The sequence below is a fragment of the Macaca fascicularis genome, chromosome 1 (genome assembly GCF_037993035.2).
Source record: "Macaca fascicularis isolate 582-1 chromosome 1, T2T-MFA8v1.1".
NCBI lineage: Eukaryota > Metazoa > Chordata > Mammalia > Primates > Cercopithecidae > Macaca > Macaca fascicularis.
The window spans coordinates 225,062,794-225,086,867 of record NC_088375.1 but is presented as its reverse complement, the minus strand read 5'-3'; the positions used below and the strand labels follow the sequence as shown (position 1 = coordinate 225,086,867).

The following is a 24,074-nucleotide window of genomic DNA, read 5'->3' as shown; positions in this document are numbered from 1 at the left end:
CCTTCTTTAGTAGATGTGCTAAGGAGACACTGAGACTCAAGGCCAGGCATGGTGGCTCACACCTATCCCAGCACTTTGGGAGGCTGAGGCGGGAGGGTCACCAGAGGTCAGAGTTCAAGACCAGCATGGCCACCATGGTGAAACCCCGTCTCTACCAAAAATACAACAATTAGCCGGGTGTGGTGGCATGTGCCTGTAATCCCAGCTACTTGGGAGGCTGAGGCACGAAAATCGCTTGAACCCTGGAGGTGGAGGTTGCAGTGAGCTGAGTGAGATTGTGCCACTGCACTCCGGCCTGGGTGACAGAGCAAGACTCTGCCTCAAAAAAAAAAAAAAAAAAAAGTAAAGAAAACAAAAGAAACAGACTCAACAAAATTAAATTTGCACAATGCCAAAGGGCTAGCAAGTGGTAAGCTTACAATCTAATTGTAGACGCTTGACTTGAGAACACCAGCGGTCCCCAACCTTTTTGGCACCAAGGACTAGTTTCATGGAAGGCAATTTCTCCACAGATGGGGGTGGGAGGATGGTTTGGGGATGACACTGCCCCACCTCAGATTATCAGGCAGTCGATTCTTGTAAGAAGCATGCAACCTAGATCCCTCACATGCACAGTTCACAATCGGGTTCGCGCTCCTATGAGAACCTGATGCCGCTGCTGATCTGACGGGAGGTGGAGCTCGGGCACTAATGCTCACTCGCTCACATGCTGCTGACCTCCTGCTGTGTGGGCCAGTTCCTAACCAGCCACGGACCAGTACTGGCCCATGTCCGGGGGTATGACGACCCCTGTTCTATGTTGTCTTGTCCAAGGCCCTGTTACACCTGCAGTTCCTAACGGGCAGGAGGTGCAGCAACACACTCAGGACTGTGGCAGCAAGTCAGCCTACTTCCACCAGCAGTGACTAATTTTTTTTTTTTTTTTTTTTTTGAGATGGAGTTTCACTCTTTTTGCCCACGCTGGAGTGCAATGGTGTGATCTCGGCTCACTGCAATCTCCACCTCCCAGGTTCAAGTGATTCTCCTGCCTCAGTCTCCAGAGAAGCATGGTCTACAGTCACGTGCCACCACGCCCAGTTAATTTTGTATTTTTAGTAGAGACAGGGTTTCTCCATGTTGGCCAGGCTGGTCATGAACTCCTGACCTCAGGTGAAAATCACCTCAGGTGATCTGCCTGCCTCAGCCTCCCAAAGTGCTGGGATTACAGGCATGAGCCACCGTGCCTGGCCAATTTTTTTTTGTTGTTTTTTTAGGGACAGGGTCTCACTCTGACACTCAGGCTGGAGTGCAGTGGCACAATCATGGCTCACTGCATCCTCAACCTCCTGGGCTCAAGCAATCCTCCTGCCTTAGCCTCCCAAGTAGCTGAGACCACAGGCATGCGACACCATGCCTGGCTAACTGCTTATGTTTTGTAGAGACGGCATCTTCTACATTGTCTAGGCTGGTCTCAAACTCCTGGTCTCAAGTGATCTCCCACCTCAGCCTCCCAAAGTGCTGGGATTATGGGTGTGAGCCACTGCGCCTGGCCAACAATGATTAAGTTTACGCCCTTAGGAATTACAGCAAAAGGTAAATATGACAACAAAACAAACTTCCTAAGGGAGACACAGATTTTTTGTATTTTTAACGTAGCGCCTTTATTTCTTTAATAGAGTATTTGGTGTGATAAAATTATTTACTCATTCATTAAAAACCTAGGACAGGTGCGGTGGCTCATGCCTGTAATCCCAGCACTTTGGGAGGCCGAGGCAGGCAGATGATGAGGTCAGGAGTTTGAGACCAGCCTGGCCAACATGGTGAAACCCTTCTCTACTAAAAATACAAAAATTAGCCAGGCGTGGTGGCAGGCACCTGTAATCCCAGACTGAGGCAGGAAAATTGCTTGAAACCAGAAGGCGGAGGTTGCAATGAGATGAGATCTTGCCACTAAACTCCAGCTGGGTGAAATGGCGAAACTCCATCTGAAAAACGAAAAATAAAAGGCCAGGCACGGCTCACGCCTATAATCCCAGCACTTTAGGAGGCCCAGGAGGGCGGATCACCTGAGGTCAGGAGTTCAAAACCAGCCTGACCAACATGGAGAAACCCCATCTCTCCTAAAAATACAAAATTAGCTGGGTGTGGTGGCATATGCCTGTAATCCCAGCTATGCAGGAGGCTGAGGCAGGAGAATCGCTTGAACCTGGGAGGCGGAGGTTGCGGCGAGCCAAGATCATGCCATTGCACTCCAGCCTAGGCAACAGGAGCAAAACTCCATCTCAAAAAACAAACAAACAAAAAAAACCCCCAAAACCTAATATGCCTAATGTGAGCGAGGCTCTTGCTAGAAGCTGTATACAAGGGTAGACAGACATGATTCCTGCCCTCCAAGAGTTTATAATCTAATTGTGGATACTTGAGAACTATCTCCTGCCTACTTCAAAAACACAGTCTTGGGGAGCGGGCAAGTAGTCACTACTATTTTCGTTTTGCACACACACTTCTCCTCGGTGGGTTACTTTCACTCTTTGTCCAGCTTGCTTACTTATGAGACTTCTTCACGTTGGTGCCATCAGGTCCCTTTCCACAATCATAGGCCTGGATGGTGAACGAGTAGTCTTTCTGTAGCTCACAGTCCAGTTTCTCTTTGGAGCGAATGACTCCCTCCCCAGTGGATTTATCCACTACCACTGCATCGAAGGGGACATTCTGCCCGTGAATTTTAAATCCACAAATCTCACCTAGGGAGTCAAAGCAGAACAGGTTAGAATTCCTACCACGTAGATCCTCTGCACCTTGCCCTCCTCCCCCCACTCTCCACCCCCAAAGAAAATAAATGACAACAATTCGGCAGCCAGGGGTTTGGAGGGTCCGTGGACAAAGCAGGGGCACTGTGCTTTAAACATGGGAAGTTCTGGGGCTTTAGTAAGATGAAGCAGATTCTGGCTTTCCAAGCAACTTGTTTACTTTGCATCCATTCATGCAGGAATACAAAAGAGAGAGAGAAGAAAATATAGACAGGCATTCCACAGGAGCACTTAGATAGCTCAAGGGTAAAAGGAGTCTCATTAGCACACAGCCAGGCCTGAGAACACCAGCGCTGCCCCAGCTCCTGGGAGGGCTGGCAGCCGGTTTGATTTGGACCAGAGAGAAGCTAAAACGCAGTTATGTGTTGAGAGAGGAGGAAGCGTGAGATATAGGATCAGCACCATAATTACAGAAATTCTGTCAAAAAAAAAAAAAAAAAAATCAAAGGAAACAAGTCTTCCTGTGCAATGAGCCTGGCTAAAATTAGGGAATCAAAACAAACTACTCAATGAGAAAGGTAGAAATACCAACTCGTCAGGCATCCATTTCAACAGCTATTTTATCATCCACGATTCAGACACAGTTTCTATTACGGGAGGGACTGGCTAGACTTGCCTTTGTTTCGAACTTTATCCTATCAAACCTGAAAAAGACACCAGCCTGGGAACTTCTCTACATCTAAATTGGCTCACAAGCTTAATTAGGAGTTAAAAAGCTATGTTTCCATTCTTGTCCATGGGGGAACAGTATAAATGTTTTGATGTCTATGTAAAACTCCGCAAAACGTATTTCACATGAAAATAAGACTGCACTCCTTCCACAATTCCAACTAATAGAAAATTGTTACGAAGCAAATCTCTGAAGTTCGATTAAACAAAAATGTACAGTATTATCCATACAGTTCAAATGGATGTCTGATTTCCAGATATTTCTAACCAAGGGTCTGGTTACATACAATTTCCATCAATATACTTTAAAATAGAAACAAAGTAGGAGAATAAATAAGGATAAAAGAGCATGACAGTTTCTTCTGTTTAAGGGCTGATTCCCAATTTTATAAACAAAGTTAGTGGGTTAATATTCATAAGAGGGGAAGAAAGAACCCTTTATCACCTTCTTTGGTGACTGTCACCTCAAAACTCTCTAAAGGGAGAAAAGATAAACCCATGTCAGTAATACAGGAAAGAATGAAGACGGAATAATAAGGAAAAAAGTCAAAGGTGCACAAATTACACAGAAAAGCTTGACACATTATTCAACAATAAGCTCATTGACTGGCTTCTAGGACTGCTACAGCGAAACCTAATCTTCAGGAACAAAATGTCACTTTGAATCCAACTTACCATGAACTACTGCATAATTCTGAAGTTATTAATTTAGGGATGAAATACTCCTAAATGAAGTGTCCTAACACCCTAGGTGTCATTAGGATTTTTCTTTTAATGAACACTCTAGTGACAAACCATGAATAAGTACATCTATTTGTTATTTTACAGTTTTCAGATGTTCATTTCCAACCTAAATTCTCTCAGCTAGATTCGGTAACATTCAACTCACCAGTAGATTTAATGAAACAAAAATTTGAGCAAAACGTTTTGTTTTTGTTTTTTGTTTTTTTTTGAGATGGAGTCTTGCTCAGTCACCCAGGCTGGAGTGCAGTGGCACAATCTCGGATCACTGCAAGCTCCACCTCCCGGGTTCACACCATTCTCCTGCCTCAGCCTCCTGAGTAGCTGGGACTACAGGCGACTGCCACCACACCCAGCTAAATTTTTTTTGTATTTTTAGTAGAGACGGGGTTTCACCATATTAGCCAGGATGGTCTCGATCTGCTGACCTCGTGATCCACCCGCCTTAGCCTCACAAAGTGCTGGGATTACAGGTGTGAGCCACCGTGCCCGGCCGGAGCAAAAGGTTTTAACCCTTTGTTCTTGAACTGAAAAAAATAACAATGTTTTTCTAATCCAAAGTACCCAACCAAGGCAACAAATATAAACCCCTCTGCTAATGGAACATCTGCTTAAATGTGAATGGAAACCAGATTCGAAACGAACGGTAGAGATGCTACAATGGTCATTGCTTTTATTACACGAAAGCTCTGTTAGTAGCTAAGTCAATATACATGCTGCTTATAAACCCTTTACTACGGAGGAGTGGAAATGTGAACAGGTCAGGAATTCTGCTGCCCCTCAACACAGTGGGCCCTCACAGGTGGCACCTTCTCTCCCCCAAAGGTAACATGGCCTGAATTCCCTTGCTTTGGTAATAATTCTACCATTTATTTCCCCTGCAGTGTTGTTTCATTTTGCTTGGTTTTAAGGTTTTAAAAATGGTATCACGTGGCATGTAGTTTTTCTGACTCGCTTTTCTTTTCTTTTTTTTTTTTTTTTGAGAGAGTCTCACTCTGTTGCCCAGGCTGGAGTACAGTGGTGGCATCTCGGCTCACTGCAACCTCAGATCCCCGGGTTCAAGTGATTCTCATGTCTCAGCCTCCCAAGCAGCTGGGATTACAGGCGCCTGCCACCAAGCCCAGCTAATTTTTGTATTTTTAGTAGAGATGGGATTTCACCATACTGGCCAGGCTGGTCTTGAACTCCTGACCTCACATGATCCACCCGCCTTGGCCTCCCAAAGTGCTAGGATTATAGGCGTGAGCCACCACGCCTGGCTGCGACTTGCTTTTTCATGCAACTTAGTGTATCTAAGACTCATTCATCCCTGCTGTATAGGTAGCTATATAGTTTATTCATTTTCGCTACTACTGAACAGTGAGAACCCACGTGTCAAAACATGTAACGTGCTTAAAACATTGCGTGGCGGAAAGAGAGCACTTAACAAATGCTTGCTATTATTACAATCATTTTCCATTGTGTGAAAATGCCATCGGTTGCTTTTGCTGTTTAAAAACAATGGTGTCATGATTATTTCTGTCCCTGCTTGCTGCCCCACGTGTACAAGAGCCTCTGTACGCCTGTGCTTCACATCAAACGATGTGAAGAATCCAGTTCCTCAGTTACACTGGCTGGTTCTCAAGGGTCCAGTAGCCACATGTGGCTGGTGGCTGCTGCAAGGAGACAGTGGACGCAGAGCACTCCCCTTGGCACAGCAGGTCTGCTGGACAGAGCTGTTTTGAATTAGGGGTCTGTAAACTGTCGTTTCCAAAAAGTCCAACCTGTTCCTGATTTTGAACAGCTCACACGCTAAAAACAATTTTTACCTTTTAACACAGAACTTCATAACATGAGAAAATTACATGAATTTCAAATACAGTTTCTTTTCTTCTCTTTTTTTTTTTTTTTGAGATGGAGTCTTGCTCTGTTGCCCAGGCTGGAGTACAGTGGCACGATCTCGGCTCACTGCAAGCTCCACCTCCCGTGTTCATGCCATTCTCTCACCTCAGCCTCCCGAGTACCTGGGATTACAGGTGCCCGCCACCATGCCTGGCTAATTGTTTTGTTTTTGTATTTTTAGTAGAGACGGGGTTTCACCATGTTAGCCAGGATGGTCTTGATCTCCTGACCTCGTGATCCGCCCACCTCTGCCTCCCAAAGTGCTGAGATTACAGGCGTGAGCCACCAGCCCGGCCTCAAATACAGTTTCTATAAATATATTTTACTGGAACACAGACATGCTCATTTGTTTAATGTATGGTCTCTGCTTTCACACTGCAAGGGCAGAGGTTGTTGCAGAGTTACATCATTGCGAAAGAGATCCGAGGGGCCCCAAAGCTTAAAATAGTCCTATCTAGTTCTTCACAGAAAAGATTTGCTCATCTCTGCTCTACAGAGACACCCATGAGTAACCTGCCCGGTACCAGACGTGTCCAAATGTTTTCCAGGATGTGCTAATTCACAATATTACACGTTTTGATGCATATTAACATTGCATAATACATTTTAAAGTAATTTAGGTTGCCCAGCTTTAATTCAGATAAAACTTCAGTTTCTGACTTGGAGTTGACTGTTCTGCAGAGAAAATAGTGAGGCAGTTCCACATCATCTGAATTGACATTAATGACGGTGATTGTGGTGTGCTTTCCTGACACAGGTCTCTCCATAGGTAAGTGCAGATTTCCTCCTTGTTGGTTGTTTTAGAGACAGGGTTTCCCTCTGTTGCCCAGGCTGGAATGCAATGGTACAAACCTAGCTCTCAGAATACTCAATATTCTGAGTATTAACATTAACTACTTTAATGAGTTCCACCAAAGGGATATGGTGCCTCAAATTCACCAGTACTTATTAAATTGCTAGTCAGCTGGGTCCTTAAACTACAAGGACTTAAGAAAACAACTCACCAGGTTGGTAGTTCGAGGCGGCAGGTGCAGTGTGGGCTCTGCAAAACTCAGGCAGACCTGGGTCTTCTGCACCAGCCTTGCAACCGAGCCCATCACTGCAGGGCCTGCTGAGCCATCTGCAGAGTCAGCCCTACGCCCACCTTAAGTGGCCATCTGTGCATTCAACCTAAAACTCTACTTTTAAAAAGGAAGACGGATCGGACTGGAGCAAGGCAGGGGCGACTGAACAAGTTACAGCTACCAGAGTACCTCTGATGAGATACAATGACGGCAGAACTAGGCGCTGTCCCAAGGAGACATTTAAGGGATTTTTAGGGGAATAGATAGGACCTCCACCTCCTGAATTCAAGCGATTCTCCCACCTCAGCCTCCCGAGCAGCTGGGACCACCAGTGCATGCCACCCATTCCCAGCTTTATTTTTATTATTATTTATTTTTTGGTAGAGGCGGGGTTTTACCATGTTGCCCAGGCTGGTCTTGAACTCCTGAGCTCAAGCGATCCACCTGCCTCAGCCTCCCTCAGTGCTGGGATTACAGGCATAAGCCACCACGCCCGCCCCAGTTCACAGTAGTTAAATGCATGCTACGGCATCATCACATATGAAGGTGTAGCTCCACCCCTCGCTATCCTACACTCAGCCTCTCTCAACCTCAAACAACCTCATCCGTTGCAGGGAAGGACCTCTCAGAATCGCCTCTCACATCCCAGTTCCTTCCTGCCCTGCTCCCTCCCACTCAATTCAGCTGGCTCTGCTGGGCAAATCTACCTAAAACCCTGCTTGTACCAAGCTGAAAACACCCAACCAGGTTTCCCAGACAACCTCTCTAGCTAGGATCGCCTAGGAATGGGCCAAATCCTTCCCAGGCTCTTTCCCCAAACCTTCATTCCCCTGAGATCATCTAAAATGGTCAAAAGGAACTTAAGATTGAGGCTGGGCACGGTGGCTCACGCCTGTAATCCCAACACTTTGGGAGGCCGAGGCGGGTGGATCACGAGGTCAGGTGATCGAGACCATCCTGGCTAATGTGGTGAAACCCCATCTCTACTAAAAAAAAAAAAAAAAAAAAAAAGGCCGGGCGCAGTGGCTCATGCTTGTAATCCCAGCACTTTGGGAGGCCGAGACGGGCGGATCACAAGGTCAGGAGATCGAGACCATCCTGGCTAACACGGTGAAATTCCGTCTCTACCAAAAATACATTTAAAAAAAAAATTAGCCGGGCGTGGTGGCTGGCGCCTGTAGTCCCAGCTACACGGGAGGCTGAGGCAGGAGAATAGTGTGAACCCGGGAAGCGGAGCTTGCAGTGAGTGGAGATCGCGCCACTGCACTCCAGCCTGGGTGACAAAGCAAGACTCCGTCTCAAAAAAAAAAAATTAGCTGGGCGTGGTGGTGAGCGCCTGTAGTCCCAGCTACTTGGGAAGCTGCGGCAGGAGAATGTCGTGAACCCAGGAGGCGGAGCTTGCAGTGAGCCAAGATCACACCACTGCACTCCAGCCTGGGCGACTGAGCAAGACTTCGTCTCAAAAAAAAAAAAAAAAAAAAAGAAATTTGTGGGGCAGGCCTGGTAGCTCACACCTGTAATCTCAGCACTTTGGGAAGCTGAGGCAGGTAGATCACCTGAGGGTCAGGAGTTCGAGACCAGCTTGACCAACAAGGTGAAATCCTGTCTCTACCAAAAATACAAAAATTAGCCAGGCGTGGTGGCATGTGCCTGTGGTCCCGCCTACCTGGGAGCCTAAGGTGGGAGAATCACCTGGGCCTGGGATGTCAAGGCTGTAGTGAGCCATGATCATGCCACTGGACTCCAGCCTCAGTACTCTGGGCAACAGAGCGAGACCATGTCTAAAAATTAAAAAATTTTTTAAAAACTGTTTTAAAGGAGTTTTTTTTGTTTTTTGTTTTTTGTTTTTTTTTTTTTTTTTTTTTTTGAGATGGAGTCTCGCTCTGTCCCCCAGGCTGGAGTTCAGTGGCGCAATCTCGGCTCACTGCAAGCTCCGCCTCCCGGGTTCACGCCATTCTCCTGCCTCAGCCTCCCGAGTAGCTGGGACTACAGGCGCCCGCCCCTGCGCCCGGCTAATTTTTTTCTATTTTTAGTAGAGACGGGGTTTCACCATGGTCTCGATCTCCTGACCTTGTGATCCGCCCACCTCGGCCTCCCAAAGTGCTGGGATTACAGGCGTGAGCCACCACGCCCGGCCTTAAAGGAGTTTTTTTTAAAGCGAAACATAAAAATATGAAAAATGCATGAACACAACAAAGTCTATATTTGACTTCTGGATATCCAAAGTCACGTGCGGGGTTCTCAGCTGACAGCACTTTGCCCTTACGTTCCTCATCTGTGCCTTTGAGAAACCCCAGCTTCAGGCTGGCCCTGCTGTTCTTTCAAAGTCTTCTTCCTAACCTGAGGATGGCCTCTCCTACACGTCTCCCAGCTCTCAGGGGACCCTGCCCTTATATTGCAAGTGTTTCCTTCACTCCTTACGTATAACAGCTAAGGTTCTCTGATTGTAAGCAACAGAAATCCTTTCTAGGTAACTTAGCAAAAGGAAACTGATTGGAAAACTATCGGGAACTCATGGAACTGACTGTAGGCCAGAGAAAGGGACTTGGAAACGGTGGAAGCCAAGGTGGCTGGAGACCAGGAAATAGGAACCACAACAGTCCCACTGCAAAACAACCTGGACAGACAGACCCGAACCGTAACTATTCTTAGCATTACTGGCGCTCCACTCACCATTCAAACTTCGGAGAGGGGCATCTGTTCAGCCTAGTTCACACTGTCCACATACTTGGCTGGGGGAGGTGGGGTAACAGGTTGTGGACCCACTGATCTGTGCCCAATGGGAAAGGGATCAGGGGGCTGTAAAGAAGAGAAAATGGGCTGGGCGTGGTGGCCCACACCTGTAATTCCAGCACTTTGGGAGGCTGAGGTGGGTGGATCATCTGAGGTCAGGAGTTCGAGACCAGCCTGGCCAATATGGTAAGACCCCGTCCCTACTAAAAATACAAAAATTAGCTGGACATGGTGGCAGGCGCCTGTAATTCCAGCTACTCAGGAGGCTGAGGCACGAGAATCGCTTGAACCTGGGAGGCACAGGTTGCAGTGAGCTGAAATCATGCCACTGTACTCCAACCTGGGCGACAGTGAGATTTCATCTCAAAAAAAAAAAAGAAAAAGAAAATGGACACTTGCTGAGTAGCAACTATCCACTTCTCTCTGTTCCACTTGGCCTTGGTGCCCACATTCAATGGCTGGGTGTCCAGCCTGTCCCTGATGTTTGGTGACCTCTGGCTTCCTTGCTTACCAGTCCAGGCTAATTTCTGGAACAAGCTCATACGTGTCTCTAATCAGCAGAGTTTTTCAGGGTACCCTTTTTTTTCTCCCGAGACACAGTCTCGCTCTGTCACCTAGGCTGCAGTGCAGTGGCACAACCTTGGCTCACTACAACCTCCACCTCCTGCATTCAAGTGATTCTTGTGCCTCAGCCTCCCAAGTAGGTGGGACTACAGGCGTGCACCACCATGCCGGGCTAATTTTTGTATTTTTAGTAGAGACAGGGTTTTGCCATGTTGGCCAGGCTGGTCTCAAACTCCTGACCTCAAGTGATCCCCTCGCCTTGGCCTCTCAAAGTGCTGGGAATACAGGTGCGAACCACTGCGCCCAGCCTAGGGTACCTTAAATACACATAACAATAACCACACACAGACTCCAAGAGTTATGCTCTCGCAAGTTCCTCACGGACTACCATAGTGGCTCTCAAATTCTAGTGTGTCAAAAATGGTCTGGGAAGCTTGTTAAAAATGTGGTTTCCAAGCTCCATCCATAGAAATTCTGACTTGGTGGTTCTAGGGACAGAGCCCAGTGATCTGTATTTTGAGCAAGCACTGCCAGATGACTCCAACGCAGACAGTCTATAGACTTGGGAAGGTGGCCCATCGGGGGTTTGCAAACCTAGCTGGCTGGTATGGATTTCTCAGGCGCCACTCCTGGAGGTACAGACTAGGCGACCGAGCATGGAGCTCAGGAACCTGCCCTCTACACCAGGGCCCCAGGTGATCCGGGCATAGCACTGGAAAACCCCATGCATCCATTCAGCCTAGCAATGGAAATCATGTGGACTCAAGTTGACTTCCAACACTGCGCTCCTCCACACCCCACGCCACACAAGCTGACCTGGTCACCTACCCTGGGAGGCCTCTCCAGTTCCCACCTCTGCTCCCACCTTTCCCCTCCCTTCACTGCCTGTGCAAACTCCACCCACCCTTTACAGGGCTCAAGCCCTGCCTAACGAACCACTTCTGGGCTGTCTGAGTCCATTCAGTGTTGCTGCAAAGGAAGACTTGAGGCTGGGTAAGTTATAAAGAAGAAAGGTTTCTTTGGCTCATACTTCTGATGGCTGGGAAGTTCAAGGTTGGACATCTGCATCTGGCGAGGGCCTCAGGCTACTTCTACTCACAGCGGAAGGCTGTGCAGAAATCACACGGTAAGGGAGAAAGAGAGAAAGAGAGAGAGAGAGGGATGGGGTAGGAGCAACCACAGGCTCTTTTTAGCAACCAGCTCTTGCGGGAACTAAAAAAATGAGAATTCACCCACTGTCCCCCACCCCAACACCTCACCCCATAGCCAGGGACACCATTAATCTATTCATGAAGGATTCACCCGCTGTGACCCCAACACCTCCCATGAGGCCCATCTCTAACACTGGGATAAAGTTTCAAGTAGGGGCACCATGGCTCACACCTGTAATCCCAACACTTTGGGAGGCCGAGGCAGGTGGATCACTTGAGGTCAGGGGTTCAAGGCCAGCCTAGGTAACATGCTGAAACCCTGTCTCTACTAAAAATACAAAAATTAGCCAGGTGTGCTAGTGTAGGCCTGTAATCCAAGCTACTCGGAAGGCTGAGGTGGGAGAATCGCTTGATTTTCTGAGGCAGAGGTTGCAGTGAGCTGAGATCCCACCACTGCACTCCAGCCTAGGTGATGAAGTGAAGTTCCATCTTTAAAAAAAAAAAAAAAAGGCCGGGCGCGGTGGCTCAAGCCTGTAATCCCAGTACTTTGGGAGGCCAAGGCGGGTGGATCACGAAGTCAGGAGATCGAGACCATCCTGGCTAACATGGTGAAACCCCGTCTCTACTAAAAATACAAAAAAACTAGCCGGGCGTGGTGGCGGGCGCCTGTAGTCCCAGCTACTCGGAGGCTGAGGCAGGAGAATGGCGTAAACCCGGGAGGCGGAGCTTGCAGTGAGCCGAGATCGCGCCACTGCACTCCAGCCTGGGTGACACAGCGAGACTCCGTCTCAAAAAAAAAAAAAAAAAAAAAAAAAAGGCCAGGTGCGGTGGCTCACACCTGTAATCTCAGCACTTTGGGAGGCCGAGGCGGGCGGATCACGAGGTCAGGAGATCAAGACCTTCCTGGCTAACAAGGTGAAACCCCATCTCTACTAAAAATACAAAAATTAGCTGGGCATGGTGGCGGGCGACTGTAGTGCCAGCTACTTGGGAGGCTGAGGCAGGAGAATGGCATGAACCCGGGAGGCGGAGCTTGCAGAAAGCCGAGATTGTGCCACTGCACTCCAGCCTGGGTGACAGAGCAAGACACTGTCTCAAAAACAAAAAAAAAAATTGGCCTGGTGTGGTGGCTCAAGCCTGTAATCCTAGCACTTCAGGAGGCCGAGGCAGGGGGATCTTGAGGTCAAGAGTTTGAGACCAGCCTGGCCAACATGGTAAAACCCTGTCTCTACTAAAAATACAAAAATTAGCCGAAATCGCTTGAACCCGGGAGGCGGGGACTCCATCTCAAAAAAAGAAAAAAAAAAAGGAGGCCGCGTGCCGTTGCTCCACCTATATTCCCAGCACTCTGGGAGAATGAGGCAGGCGGATCACCTGAGGTCAGTTGTTTACGACCAGCCTGGCCAACATGGCGAAACCCTTTCTCTACTAAAAATACAATAATTAGCCGGGCATGGTGGCGGGCGCCTGTAATCCCAGCTCCCAGCTACTTGGGAGGTTGAGGCAGGAGAATCACTTGAACCTGGGAGGCGGAGGTTGCAGTGAGCCGAGATCGCGCCACTGCACTCTAGCCTGGGTGACAGAGTGCGACTGTCTCAAAACAAAACAAAACAAAAAAAAGGCAATTTCATGCAGGTCAAACAACTCACTGCTGCAAACATAAGGTCAGCTCAGTTACACGTGCTAAAAAAGCAAACTGGGCGGTGAAACGCAGCAGTGAACCCCACTGGCCACGCTCAGGGCACGTGAATCGCATTCATAACGAAGAATACAGACAAGAGTTTCACAGGAGTCCTGGGTGGGCTCTGACTATCAATGAAAACAAAGTTCCCATTCTTGCCCTGAAAATTCTTTTGGATTCTATTTGTATCATTATGGTTCAACCAATCTTGTAAAACATCCATACCTAACCTGGAAAGGCAGGGAAGAGATTGCTAGAACACCACCACCTCCTAGAAGGAGGAGCTCTGAAGAGGAAGCAGGGAGAGGAGGCGCGGCCTCTGACAAGAACAGAACACATCATCTTCAAGGCCCCAACCCTATGGCCCACACACGAGGCTCAAGCTTGTAACTCTCCATGAAATATATAAAATTTAAAAAAAAAGGCCAGGCACAGCGGGCTCACACCTGTAATCTCAGCACTTTAGGGAGGCCAAGGTGGAGGATCACTTGAGGCCTGGAGTTCGAGACCAGCCTGGCCAACATGGTGAAACCCCGTCTCTACTAAAAATACAAAAAATTAGCTGGCCTGTGGTGGTGCACGCCTGTAATCCCAGCTACTCGGGAGGCTGAGGAATGAGAATTGCTTGAACCTGGAAGGCAGAGGTTGCAGTGAGCCGAGATCATGCCACTGCACTCCAGCCTGGGCGACAGAGCCAGACCCTATCTCCAAATAAATAAATAAATAATAAAATGCAAAAACTGTTTTCTGACCTGTGACTACTCAGGCTTTCAGCAGATTAAGGAGAAGGAGGAGAACTAGAAACCGGATCATTTAAATTTCCTAAAACACTTGACAAATACCAAGACTCTGTACCTGAATTTCACCCCAAGGAAACAATCCAGGCGAGACTGGATCTTCATCGTGAATGTCTGATTAGTGATGACTTACAAGGAGCTTCAGCGACTAAGCTCCCAGCATTGCACATGCATTCATTTCAGAGCTCTGACAAGTGAACTCCTATGGCTACCCACACACACACACACGCCTTGTAGTGGGATCACACGATGAACCGGAATGTTCACACAGTGAGCTGGGCCCCGAGGTGGCTCTGTCATTTACGAGCTGTGTGATCCTGGGCAGACTCATCTCCTCCCTCTACAAATATCTATGGAGTGACTGTGCCCCAGGCACTGACGGAGGTTTTGGGGATAAAGTGGGGAACAAAGTAGCTTCTCCTGCTGTCACGCAGCTGGCAGACACGCTGAGCCTGGTTCCTCACCTGGAGGACAGGGGCAGTGGGCATGTCTACTGCATAAGACTGGGGAAGAGGCCAGGCGCAGAGGCTCATGCCTGTAATCCCAGCACTTTGGGAAGCCGAGGCGGGCGGATTGCTTAAGCTCAGGAGTTCGCGACCAGCCTGGGGAGCACGGTGAAACCCTATCTCTACTAAAAAATACAAAAAGTTAGCCAGGCATGGTGGCGTGCACTTGTAGTCCCAGCTACTCCGGAGGCTGAGGCAGGAGAATTTCTTGAACCCGGGAGGCAGAGGTTGCAGTGAGCCGAGATCGTGCCACTGCACTCCAGCCTGGGCAACAGAGCAAGACTCCATCTCAAAAACAAACTGCTGAAAAGAATCCAAGAAAGTAACCCACACCGGGCCCTCAGAGCAACCTCTGCCATCCTGCAGGCACTCAGTAAACATTAGATGCCACCACCACCACCACCACCCTCCTCCTCCTCAACACGGTGCGAAATTAAACTCTACGTCATCACCCAAATCAATCTAAGATGAAAATAAGGCTCCAGGTCCAGCCTCTCTCTTATCCAAAAAATACTTAAGAAACTCTGTAAGAAAATGCAACACTATAACGACTTTTGTAGAAAGATGAGAAAATATTTCTCACAAAATGTTAAGTGAAAAAATATTTTTAAAAGATTCTATTATTAGTAATAACAGCAGCAGCAAACACTGTAGGTAGTAATTACTGTACCAGGCACGGTTTAAAGCTCTTCACATGTATGAATAAAGAAGCTAACATTCCCCCAACCAATGAGGTCTGTGACGTAATGAAGTCTGTGACACTGTATCCTTTTAGAAATGATAAAACACAGGCAAAGAAAGGGTAAGTAATTTGCCTAAGGCCACACAGCCAAGAAGTAGAAGAGCTACGATTCACTCACTGGTCCGTCAGCTCTAGGGTCTCTGCTCCTGACCTCCCTGCTCAGTCTCATAGCATCCTGTTCTGTGCTGGGTGGCACCATGGGGGCAGGATTCTGTGTTGGGTGGCACCAAAGCAACAGAAGAGGGAGGGAGGGAGGAACAAAGGGAGAAAGTAAAGGAGGGAGGGAAAGAGGGAGGGAGGGAAGGAGGAAGACAGGCAGGGAGGGAGGGAGGGAGGAAAAGGGGGAAGGAGGGAAGAAGGGAGTGAGGGAAGGGGGAACAGAAGGAGAGAGGGATGAAGGGAAGGAAGGAGGGAAGGAGGAAGAGAGGAAGGAAAGGACGGAAAGAGGGAGGGTGGGAAAAAGGGAGGGGGAGAGGCAGGGAGAGAGGAAGGAAAGGACAGATGGAGGGAGGGAGGGAGGGAAGGAGGGAAGGAGAGAGAGGAAGGAAAGGACAGAGGGAAGGAGGGAGGGAAGGAGGAAGGGAAGGAGGGAAGGAGGGAAGGAGGGAAGGAGGGAGGGAGGGAAGGAGGAAGGGAAGGAGGGAAGGAGGGAGGGAAGGAAGGAGGAAGGGAAGGAGGGAAGGAGGGAAGGAGGGAAGGAGGGAGGGAGGGAAGGAGGAAGGGAAGGAGGGAAGGAGGGAGGGAGGGAAGGAGGGAAGGAGGGAAGGAGGGAAGGAGGGAGGGAAGGAGGAAGGGAAGGAGGGAAGGAGGGAAGGAGGGAGGGAGGGAAGGAGGAAGGGAAGGAGGGAAGGAGGGAGGGAAGGAAGGAGGAAGGGAAGGAGGGAAGGAGGGAAGGAGGGAAGGAGGGAGGGAGGGAAGGAGGAAGGGAAGGAGGGAAGGAGGGAAGGAGGGAAGGAGGAAGGAAAGAAGGGAAGGAGGGAAGGAGGGAAGGAGGGATAAGGCAGCAGGTCAGGTGCTCCCTTCCCACCCTGCAGCTGCCCACTCCTCCAGCAGAGGGACAGCGCCCCACGCTTCAGTCAAAGGGATCAGCTGCACTCCTGTGTGTATACTAAAGGACCGAAAACCTATGTCCACACAAAGACCTGTACAGGAATGTTCACAGCAGCATGACCCATAATAGCCAAAAAGTAGAAGCAAACCAAATGTCCATCAGTGGATGAACAGAGAAACAAAATGTAGTCTATTCATAGAATGGAATAATATCCAGCAATAAAAAAGTAACGAGAGGCTGCTAGGCACCTAACACAGGTAAACTGTGAAACCATCATGCTGGAAGTGAGACGCCCATCACAAAAAGCCACAGTGCATTTACATGATTATCCAGAATAGAGAAATCTGTAGCGGCTGCCAGGGCTGGGGAGTGGAGGAGACTGAGGGGTGACTGCTACTTGGTGCAAGGGTTCCTTTTTGGGGTGACGAAAATGTTCTGGAGTTAGACAGTGGTTGGCAGGTGCATGGTTTTTGGCCAACATTCTAAAACTCAATGAGCTGTACACTTTAAAAGGGTGATTTTTGTGGCATATGAATTATCTCCAAAAAAGAAAAAAGAAAGAAAAAATATTATATAAGAGTAACTGTGCTTCCCCCATGAAAATATCCAAAAGGAAAATACTGACTTATCTATCCACTATAGCAAATACAACCAAGTTACCACTATAGCTTGGATTTAAATTGCTTTTCTATATAGTTAAAATATATACATATCACAACATACAATTTTTGTACATCAGCAAAAAACCTGAGAATCTCTAAAAAATAAACCTGTATAAGTGTTATTTCATCTAGAATATCTTAATCCCAGCACTTTGGGAGGCCGAGGCGGGCAGATCACAAGGTCAGGAGATCGAGACCACGGTGAAACCCCGTCTCTACTAAAAATACAAAAAATTAGCCGGGCGCGGTGGCAGGCGTCTGTAGTCCCAGCTACTCAGGAGGCTGAGGCAGGAGAATGGCGTGAACCCGGGAGGTGGACCTTGCAGTGAGCCGAGATCGCGCCACTGCACTCCAGCCAGGACGACAGAGCAAGACTCCATCTCAAAAAAAAAAATATATATATATATACACAATAAAATTAAATACAAAAATACAATAAGAAAAAGAGGTATTTCATTGATACGACTTTTTCCTTCAAAGTTAACACTCCATGTATATTTCATTTCCTATTTCCTTGTGAACTTCGTGCAGTTACATATGTAGCTACCTCATCATAGCAGACAGCCTTCCTGCCTGGGCTGGAGCCCTGCCTCTGCACCACCGACCAGCTACACGCCCAGAGCAACAGCTTAACTATTCTGTGCCTCCGGTTCCTGCCTTTAATGCAGAAAAGTGTATTTATTATCTTACGGTTATTGGGGATTAAATACAAATTTATATTTGTACAGTACATAGAGTAGTGCCTGGGATATTGCTATGCATGCTTTATAAGTGCATGCATTATTGGCTGGGCATGGTGGCTCACACCTGTAATCCCAGCACTTTGGGAGGCCAATGTAGGTGGATCACCTGAGGTCAGAAGTTCGAGACCAGACTGGCCAACATGGTGAAACCCTGTCTCTACTAAAAATACAAAAATTAGCTGGGCATGGTGGCGGGCACCTGTAATCCCAGCTAATGGGAGGCTGAGGCAGGAGAATTGCTTGAATCTAGGAGGCGGAGGTTGCAGTGAGCCGAGATTGCACCATTGCACTACAGCCTAGGCGACAAAGCAAGACGCCATCTCAAAAACAAAATAAATAAAATAAAATATAAAATAAAATAAAATAGTGTATCAATTATTAACAACATAGTAGGATCACGCTGCAGGAACAACAGGACCGCTGATACTTCACAAGGCAAAGGAGGACCTGAGGGGGCAAATACTGAAGCCTGAACTGCAGTCACTTCTTGAAATGCATAAAACGTCAGAAATGTATATAAAACTGCTCAAAAACATAAGCTAAGTAATTCTGTTAAAATGATCTATCCACCAGCACTTTTCAAGGCCAAGGCAGGTGGATCACCTGAGGCCAGGAGTTCGACACCAGCCTGAACAACATGTTGAAACCTCGTCTCTACTAAAAATACAAAAATTAGGATGGGCATGGTGGCTCACGCCTGTAATCCTGGCACTTTGGGAGGCCGATGCAGGAGGATCACAAGGTCAGGAGTTCGAGACCAGCCTGGCCAACATGGTGAAACCCTGTCTCTCCTAAAAATACAAAAATTAGCTGGGCACGGTGGCGGGCACCTGTAATCCCAGCTACTCAGGAGGCTGAGGCAGGAGAACTGCTTGAACCCGGGAGGCGGAGGGTGCAGTGAGCCAAGATGGCGCCACTGCACTCCAGCCTGGGCAATAGAGCAAGACTCTGTTTCAGAAGAAGAAAAAAAAAAATCTGGGGAAACAACCAAAAATAATCACCCCGGCAACTGGACAAATGCTATGTGTGTATTCGCAGCATGGGGTACTGCCTCTACTGTCCTTTTCATCAGATTTCTCTCTGAAAATCCATAAACACACAAAACAACTTGGGAGGCTATATCTCTACAGAACAAGCTGGTTCACAGGTGAGGGTGCTGAAAATGTGATGCGGCTCTTAAACAGAATGAAGTACAAATTTATTTTTCAACCAGCTTTTCAGAAACAAACTCATGTTTATTTCCCTCAACTTACTACAGTAAAATTAACATACATTTCATACAAATACATCCAATTTTTCTTATTTGTCCCTAGGCAAACAGAATAGTCTTTTTTTTTTTTTTTTTGAAACGGAGTCTTGCTCTGTCGCCCAGGCTGGAGTGCAGTGGCACAATCTCGGCTCACTGCAACCTCCACCTCCCAGGTTCACGCCATTCTCCTGCCTCAGCCTCCTGAGTAGCTGGGACTACAGGCACCCACCACCATACCTGGCTAATATTTTTTTATATATATTTTTAGTAGAGACAGGTTTTCACTGTGTTAGCCAGGATGGTCTCAATCTCCTGACCTGGTGATCTGCCCACCTCGGCCTCCCAGAGTGCTGGGATTACAGGTGTAAGCCACTGTGCCCGGCCAGAACACTCTTTAATATGAGAAGTTTTTGTTTGTTCTGTTTTCTGAGATGGGGTCTTGCTCTGTTGCCCAGGCTGGAGCACAGTGGCACAATCACAGCTCACTGCAGCCTCCACCTGCTAGACTCAAGCAATCCTCCTGCCTCAGCCTCCCAAAGTGCTGAGATTACGGGCATGAGTCACTGTGCCCAGCCATGCAGGAGAAGATTTGATCCGGAAAAATATGTGAAAACAACTCTTCTTTTTTTTTTTTTTTTTGAGACAGAGTCTCACTCTGTCACCCAGGCTGGAGTGCAGTGGCCGGATCTCAGCTCACTGCAAGCTCTGCCTCCCGGGTTCCCGCCATTCTCCTGCCTCAGCCTCCCGAGTAGCTGGGACTACAGGCGCCCGCCACCTCGCCCGACCAGTTTTTTGTATTTTTAGTAGAGACGAGGTTTCACCGGGTTAGCCAGGATGGTCTCGATCTCTTGACCTCGTGATCCACCCGTCTCGGCCTCCCAAAGTGCTGGGATTACAGGCTTGAGCCACCGCACCCGGCCGAAAACAACTCTTAAACATTAACTTTATAACATCAATTCCAACTCTGAGGCAGAAAAAAGGTGACACAGTCCATTCTCTTATCAGTTAAGGACCTAATGTGAAGCCAGAACAGCTCTGACTTGGAAAACGCTATTAAATGTTATTACAGTATGAAAATCTCCAAAGCAATGCTACAGGTTTGTCTCTATAAAGACGGAGGCTACAATCTTAGGAAGTAATTCAAGTTAAAAATTCACTGAAGGTAAAATCTATGCCAAAAGCATTCCTCTATAAAGACTGCTCAACTTCTTCAAATAAGTCTTCTCAGGTCATGGAAATCTAGGTAATGCAAGGAACCCCTGGCGCTGTGATTCTCTGGCTCCACACCACTCGAGGACCAGCAGCACCAGCAGCACCTACGAGCAGGTAAGAAAGGCAGAATCTCAGGTCCTCCCAGACCCGCTGTCTCTACATTCGTCAGGTACTCCGTGCGCACACTAGAGCCAGGGATGCACCGGTCTAGGTGTTATCTGGCTACATTAAGACAAAGGAAAAAATGATGCAATGAAATTAAACAGTTTGCTTTTCAAGTATAAGAACAGGTCTTTTTGTCAGCTACCCCAACTATTAAAAGGGAAAAAAAAAAACATGGTACAAAGGAGCTACAAATAACCCTCAGCTATGGAGACATTTTCAGAAACGCTGTCCAAATGGGATGTGCGGAACGCTTCCTGACCAGGCCAGATTCCTCAAGAGTCAGTGAAAGCCCCGTTCCTACCTGCAAACCGCAGAGGCGCATCTTTGTCCAGCGCGATCAGTGGGGGGTCGAGGAGCACCGCGTTGTCGTTCTCTGTGACTATGCCATGGTAGGTGGGCTCCAGCCAGGGCTTGTGCTTGTTAACTGCGTTTAAAACAAAAGAAGAAAATAGACGAGGTGAGAAATAGTATTTTCAACTCCACTACTTCTGAAGACTTACACTTGCTATAAAATAATAAAACTCTCATTAGGCTTGAAGGCAGTGCTCACAGTTCCGTCGCAAAATTTGGTATCAAGACCCAAATGAGATGAAATTCTAAATTCCAGAATAAGTAATGTAGAAATTATCTGAATCCATGAAGCAACTAGAAATAAGAAATAAATTGCTCTAGAAATCAAGAAAAAAAAAAGACTGATGGCTACAGGAAGACTCTCTCTGTTTTCAGTCTATCACTGAAAAGTTACAGAGAATGGTATTTTCATTTCTTTATGATTTTTTGAGACAGAGTCGTGCTCTGTCACCCAGGCTGGAACACAGTGGTGTAATCATGGCTCACTGCAGCCTCAACCTCCCAGGCTCAGGTGATCCTCCCCCCTCAGCCTCCCAGGCAGCTGGGACTATGTGTGTGCACCACCACACTTGGCTACTTTTTTTTTAAACTCTCTGTACAGACAGGGTTTCACCATGTTGCCCAGGCTAGTCTTAAACTCCTGGGCTCAAGTGATCTGCCTGCCTTGGCCTCCCAAAGTGTTGGGATTACAGGCATGAGCCATGGCACCTGGCCCCAGTATTATTATTTTTTTCTTTTTTTGAGACAGAGTCTCGCTCTGTCGCCCAGGCTGGAGCGCAGTGGCCGGATCTCAGCTCACTGCAAGCTCCGCCTCCCGGGTTTTCGCCATTCTCCTGCCTCAGCCTCCCGAGTAGCTGGGACTACAGGCGCCCGCCACCTCGCCCAGCTAGTTTTTTGTATTTTTTTAGTAGAGATGGGGTTTCACCGTGTTAGCCAGGAGGGTGTTGATCTGTTGACCTCATGACCCGCCCATCTCGGCCTCCCAAAGTGCTGGGATTACAGGCTTGAGCCATCGCGCCCGGCCTATTTTTTTCTTTTTTCTCTGTCGCCCAGGCTGGAACATAGTGGTACGATCTCAGCTCACTCGCTAATGAAGCCACTGCGCCCAGCTGCCCAATATTAATTTTAAATTCGTATTACTAACAATAATGTAAAGCAAAGATGCAAAACGCAATAAAGTATTAAAATAAAACTAAATGCAGAATTTCAGAAAAACCCACCACTTGACTGAAAACAAGAGTATTTAAGAATAATCCATCTGGGCGTGGTGGCTCACGCCTATAATCCCAGCACTTTGGGAGGCTGATGAGGGTGGATCACCTGAGGTCAGGAGTTTGTGACCAGCCTGGCCAACATGTTGAAACCCTGTCTTTACTAAAAATACAAAAATTAGCCAGGCGTGGTGGCGCACACCTGTAATCCCAGCTACTTGGGAGGCTGAGGCAAAATCGCCTGAACCTGAGGTGGAGGTTGCAAGTGAGCCAAGATAGCGCCACTGCACTCCAGACTGGGTGACAGAGTGAGACTCTGCCTCAAAAAAAAAAAAAAAAAGAGAATAATCCACTTTAGAGTTAGGCTTGGGGTCCAATTCCAGTCTCCCTCTATTAAGAGCTGCGTGACCTTAAGCACATTAACTTATTACCGGAAAAGTGTCCCAATCCAGCCCCCAAGATGGTGTTACTGGACTTCACACAGTAAGAATTCGGGGCAAGTCCATAAAGTGAAGGCAACTATATTAAGAAAGTAAAGGAAGAAAGAATGGCCACTCCACAGGCAGAGCAGCCCTGAGGGCTGCTGGTCGGCTATTTTTATGGTTATTTCTTGATTATATGCTAAACAAAGGGTGGATTATTCATGAGTTTTCCTGGAAAGATGTGGGAAATTCCCAAAACTGAGGGCTCCTCCCTCTTTTAGACCACATAGAGTAACTTCCTGACGTTGCCATGGCATTTGTAAACCGTCATGGTGCTGGTGGGTCTCTTAGCATGCTAATGTATTATAATTAGCATATAATGAGCAGTGAGGACCACCAGAAGTCACTTTCGTCCCTATCTTGGTTTTGGTGGGTTTCGGCCAGCTTCTTTATGGCAACCTGTTTTATACGCAAGGTCTTTGTGACCTGTGTCTTGTACTGACCTCCTATATCATCCTGTGACTTAGAATGCCTTAACCTCCTAGGAATGCAGCCCAATAGATCTCAGCCTTATTTCACCCAGCGCCTATCCAAGATGGAGTCACCCTGGTTCAAATGCCTCTGACAAACTGATCTCTTAACACACCCCCACCCTCCTCACGGTGATGGCCCAGATCACTGGAGAAGTGCTATCTTGTTCCTTCTTGACTGATACTCTACCAGAACTGCTACTTTTGTTTTTTTGGCCGCTGCAGACCTCACTCCCCTGAGAAGACTTTAGCCCCAGTCCACTTTGCTTAGCCTGGGGCTTGGCTCCTGGGAGTCAATGTCAGACATCCTCCTGGTGGCCATGAATCCCTCCCTGAGCCCGCAGTACCACCACACGCACACTGAGGGCGCTGTCCCACACCTCAAATCTTTCCATTTTCCTTGTTCACCTTAAGAGGGTTAACAGCTTCCGGCCGGGCTCGGTGGCTCACGCCTGTAATCCCAGCACTTTGGGAGGCCGAGGGGGCGGATCACAAGGTCAGGAGATGGAGACCATCCTGGCTAACACAGTGAAACCCTGTCTCTACTAAAAATACAAAAATTTAGCTGGGCGTGGTGGTGGGCGCCTGTAGTCCCAGCAACTCGGGAGGCTGAGGCAGGAGAATGGCATGAACCCAGGAGGCGGAGCTTGCAGTGAGCTGAGATCACGCCACTGCACTCCAGCCTGGGCGACAGAGCGAGACTCCGTCCCAAAAAAAAAAAAAAAAAAAAAAAACAAGAAAAAAAAAAGAGGGTTAACAGCTTCCATTATAACCTCAGAGTATGAATGAACCAGGGGACTCCTCGATTAAGCTGATCTGAAAACAAGGAAAGAAATGGTTTGAAAACTTTGTTTCCAAGTAGACGGGGCCTACTGATTGAACCACTCATGTTCTGTAAGTGTGAGTCAATTCAGAAGGATCTTTGTGCAGTATTTCAGGATGTGATGCTACCTCTGCTGTACCTGCACCTTCCCCAGAGTGGTACACGGGGAGCGGGCTCATGCTCACGTGTAAGACTCAGAGTAGGCGTGTGAAGGCTTGCATCTGGAAGGAAGACAGACCAGAACAAAGCTGCCTCCTCTCTTTTTTTTTTTTTTTGAGACGGAGTCTCGCTCTGTCGCCCAGGCTGGAGTGCAGTGGCGCGATCTCGGCTCACTGCA

General features: G+C 47.8%; 1 protein-coding gene across 4 annotated transcripts in view; it reads right to left on the bottom strand.

Moving 5' to 3' along the window:
- CLSTN1 (calsyntenin 1) overlaps positions 1 to 24,074 on the bottom strand; it is a 100,071-nt gene that overhangs the window by 25,811 nt on the left and 50,186 nt on the right. For 2 of the 4 annotated variants that reach the window (XM_015442926.3, XM_015442936.3), the window contains exons 2-4: positions 20,702 to 20,824; positions 3,904 to 3,933; positions 2,528 to 2,723 (exon numbers count right to left, since the gene is read on the bottom strand). In XM_015442926.3, the coding sequence (XP_015298412.2) occupies positions 2,528 to 2,723; positions 3,904 to 3,933; positions 20,702 to 20,824 (349 nt within the window). The remainder of the gene's footprint in view (positions 1 to 2,527; positions 2,724 to 3,903; positions 3,934 to 20,701; positions 20,825 to 24,074) is intronic. The other 2 variants (XM_015442932.3, XM_074021058.1) reach the window with 1 other exon arrangement.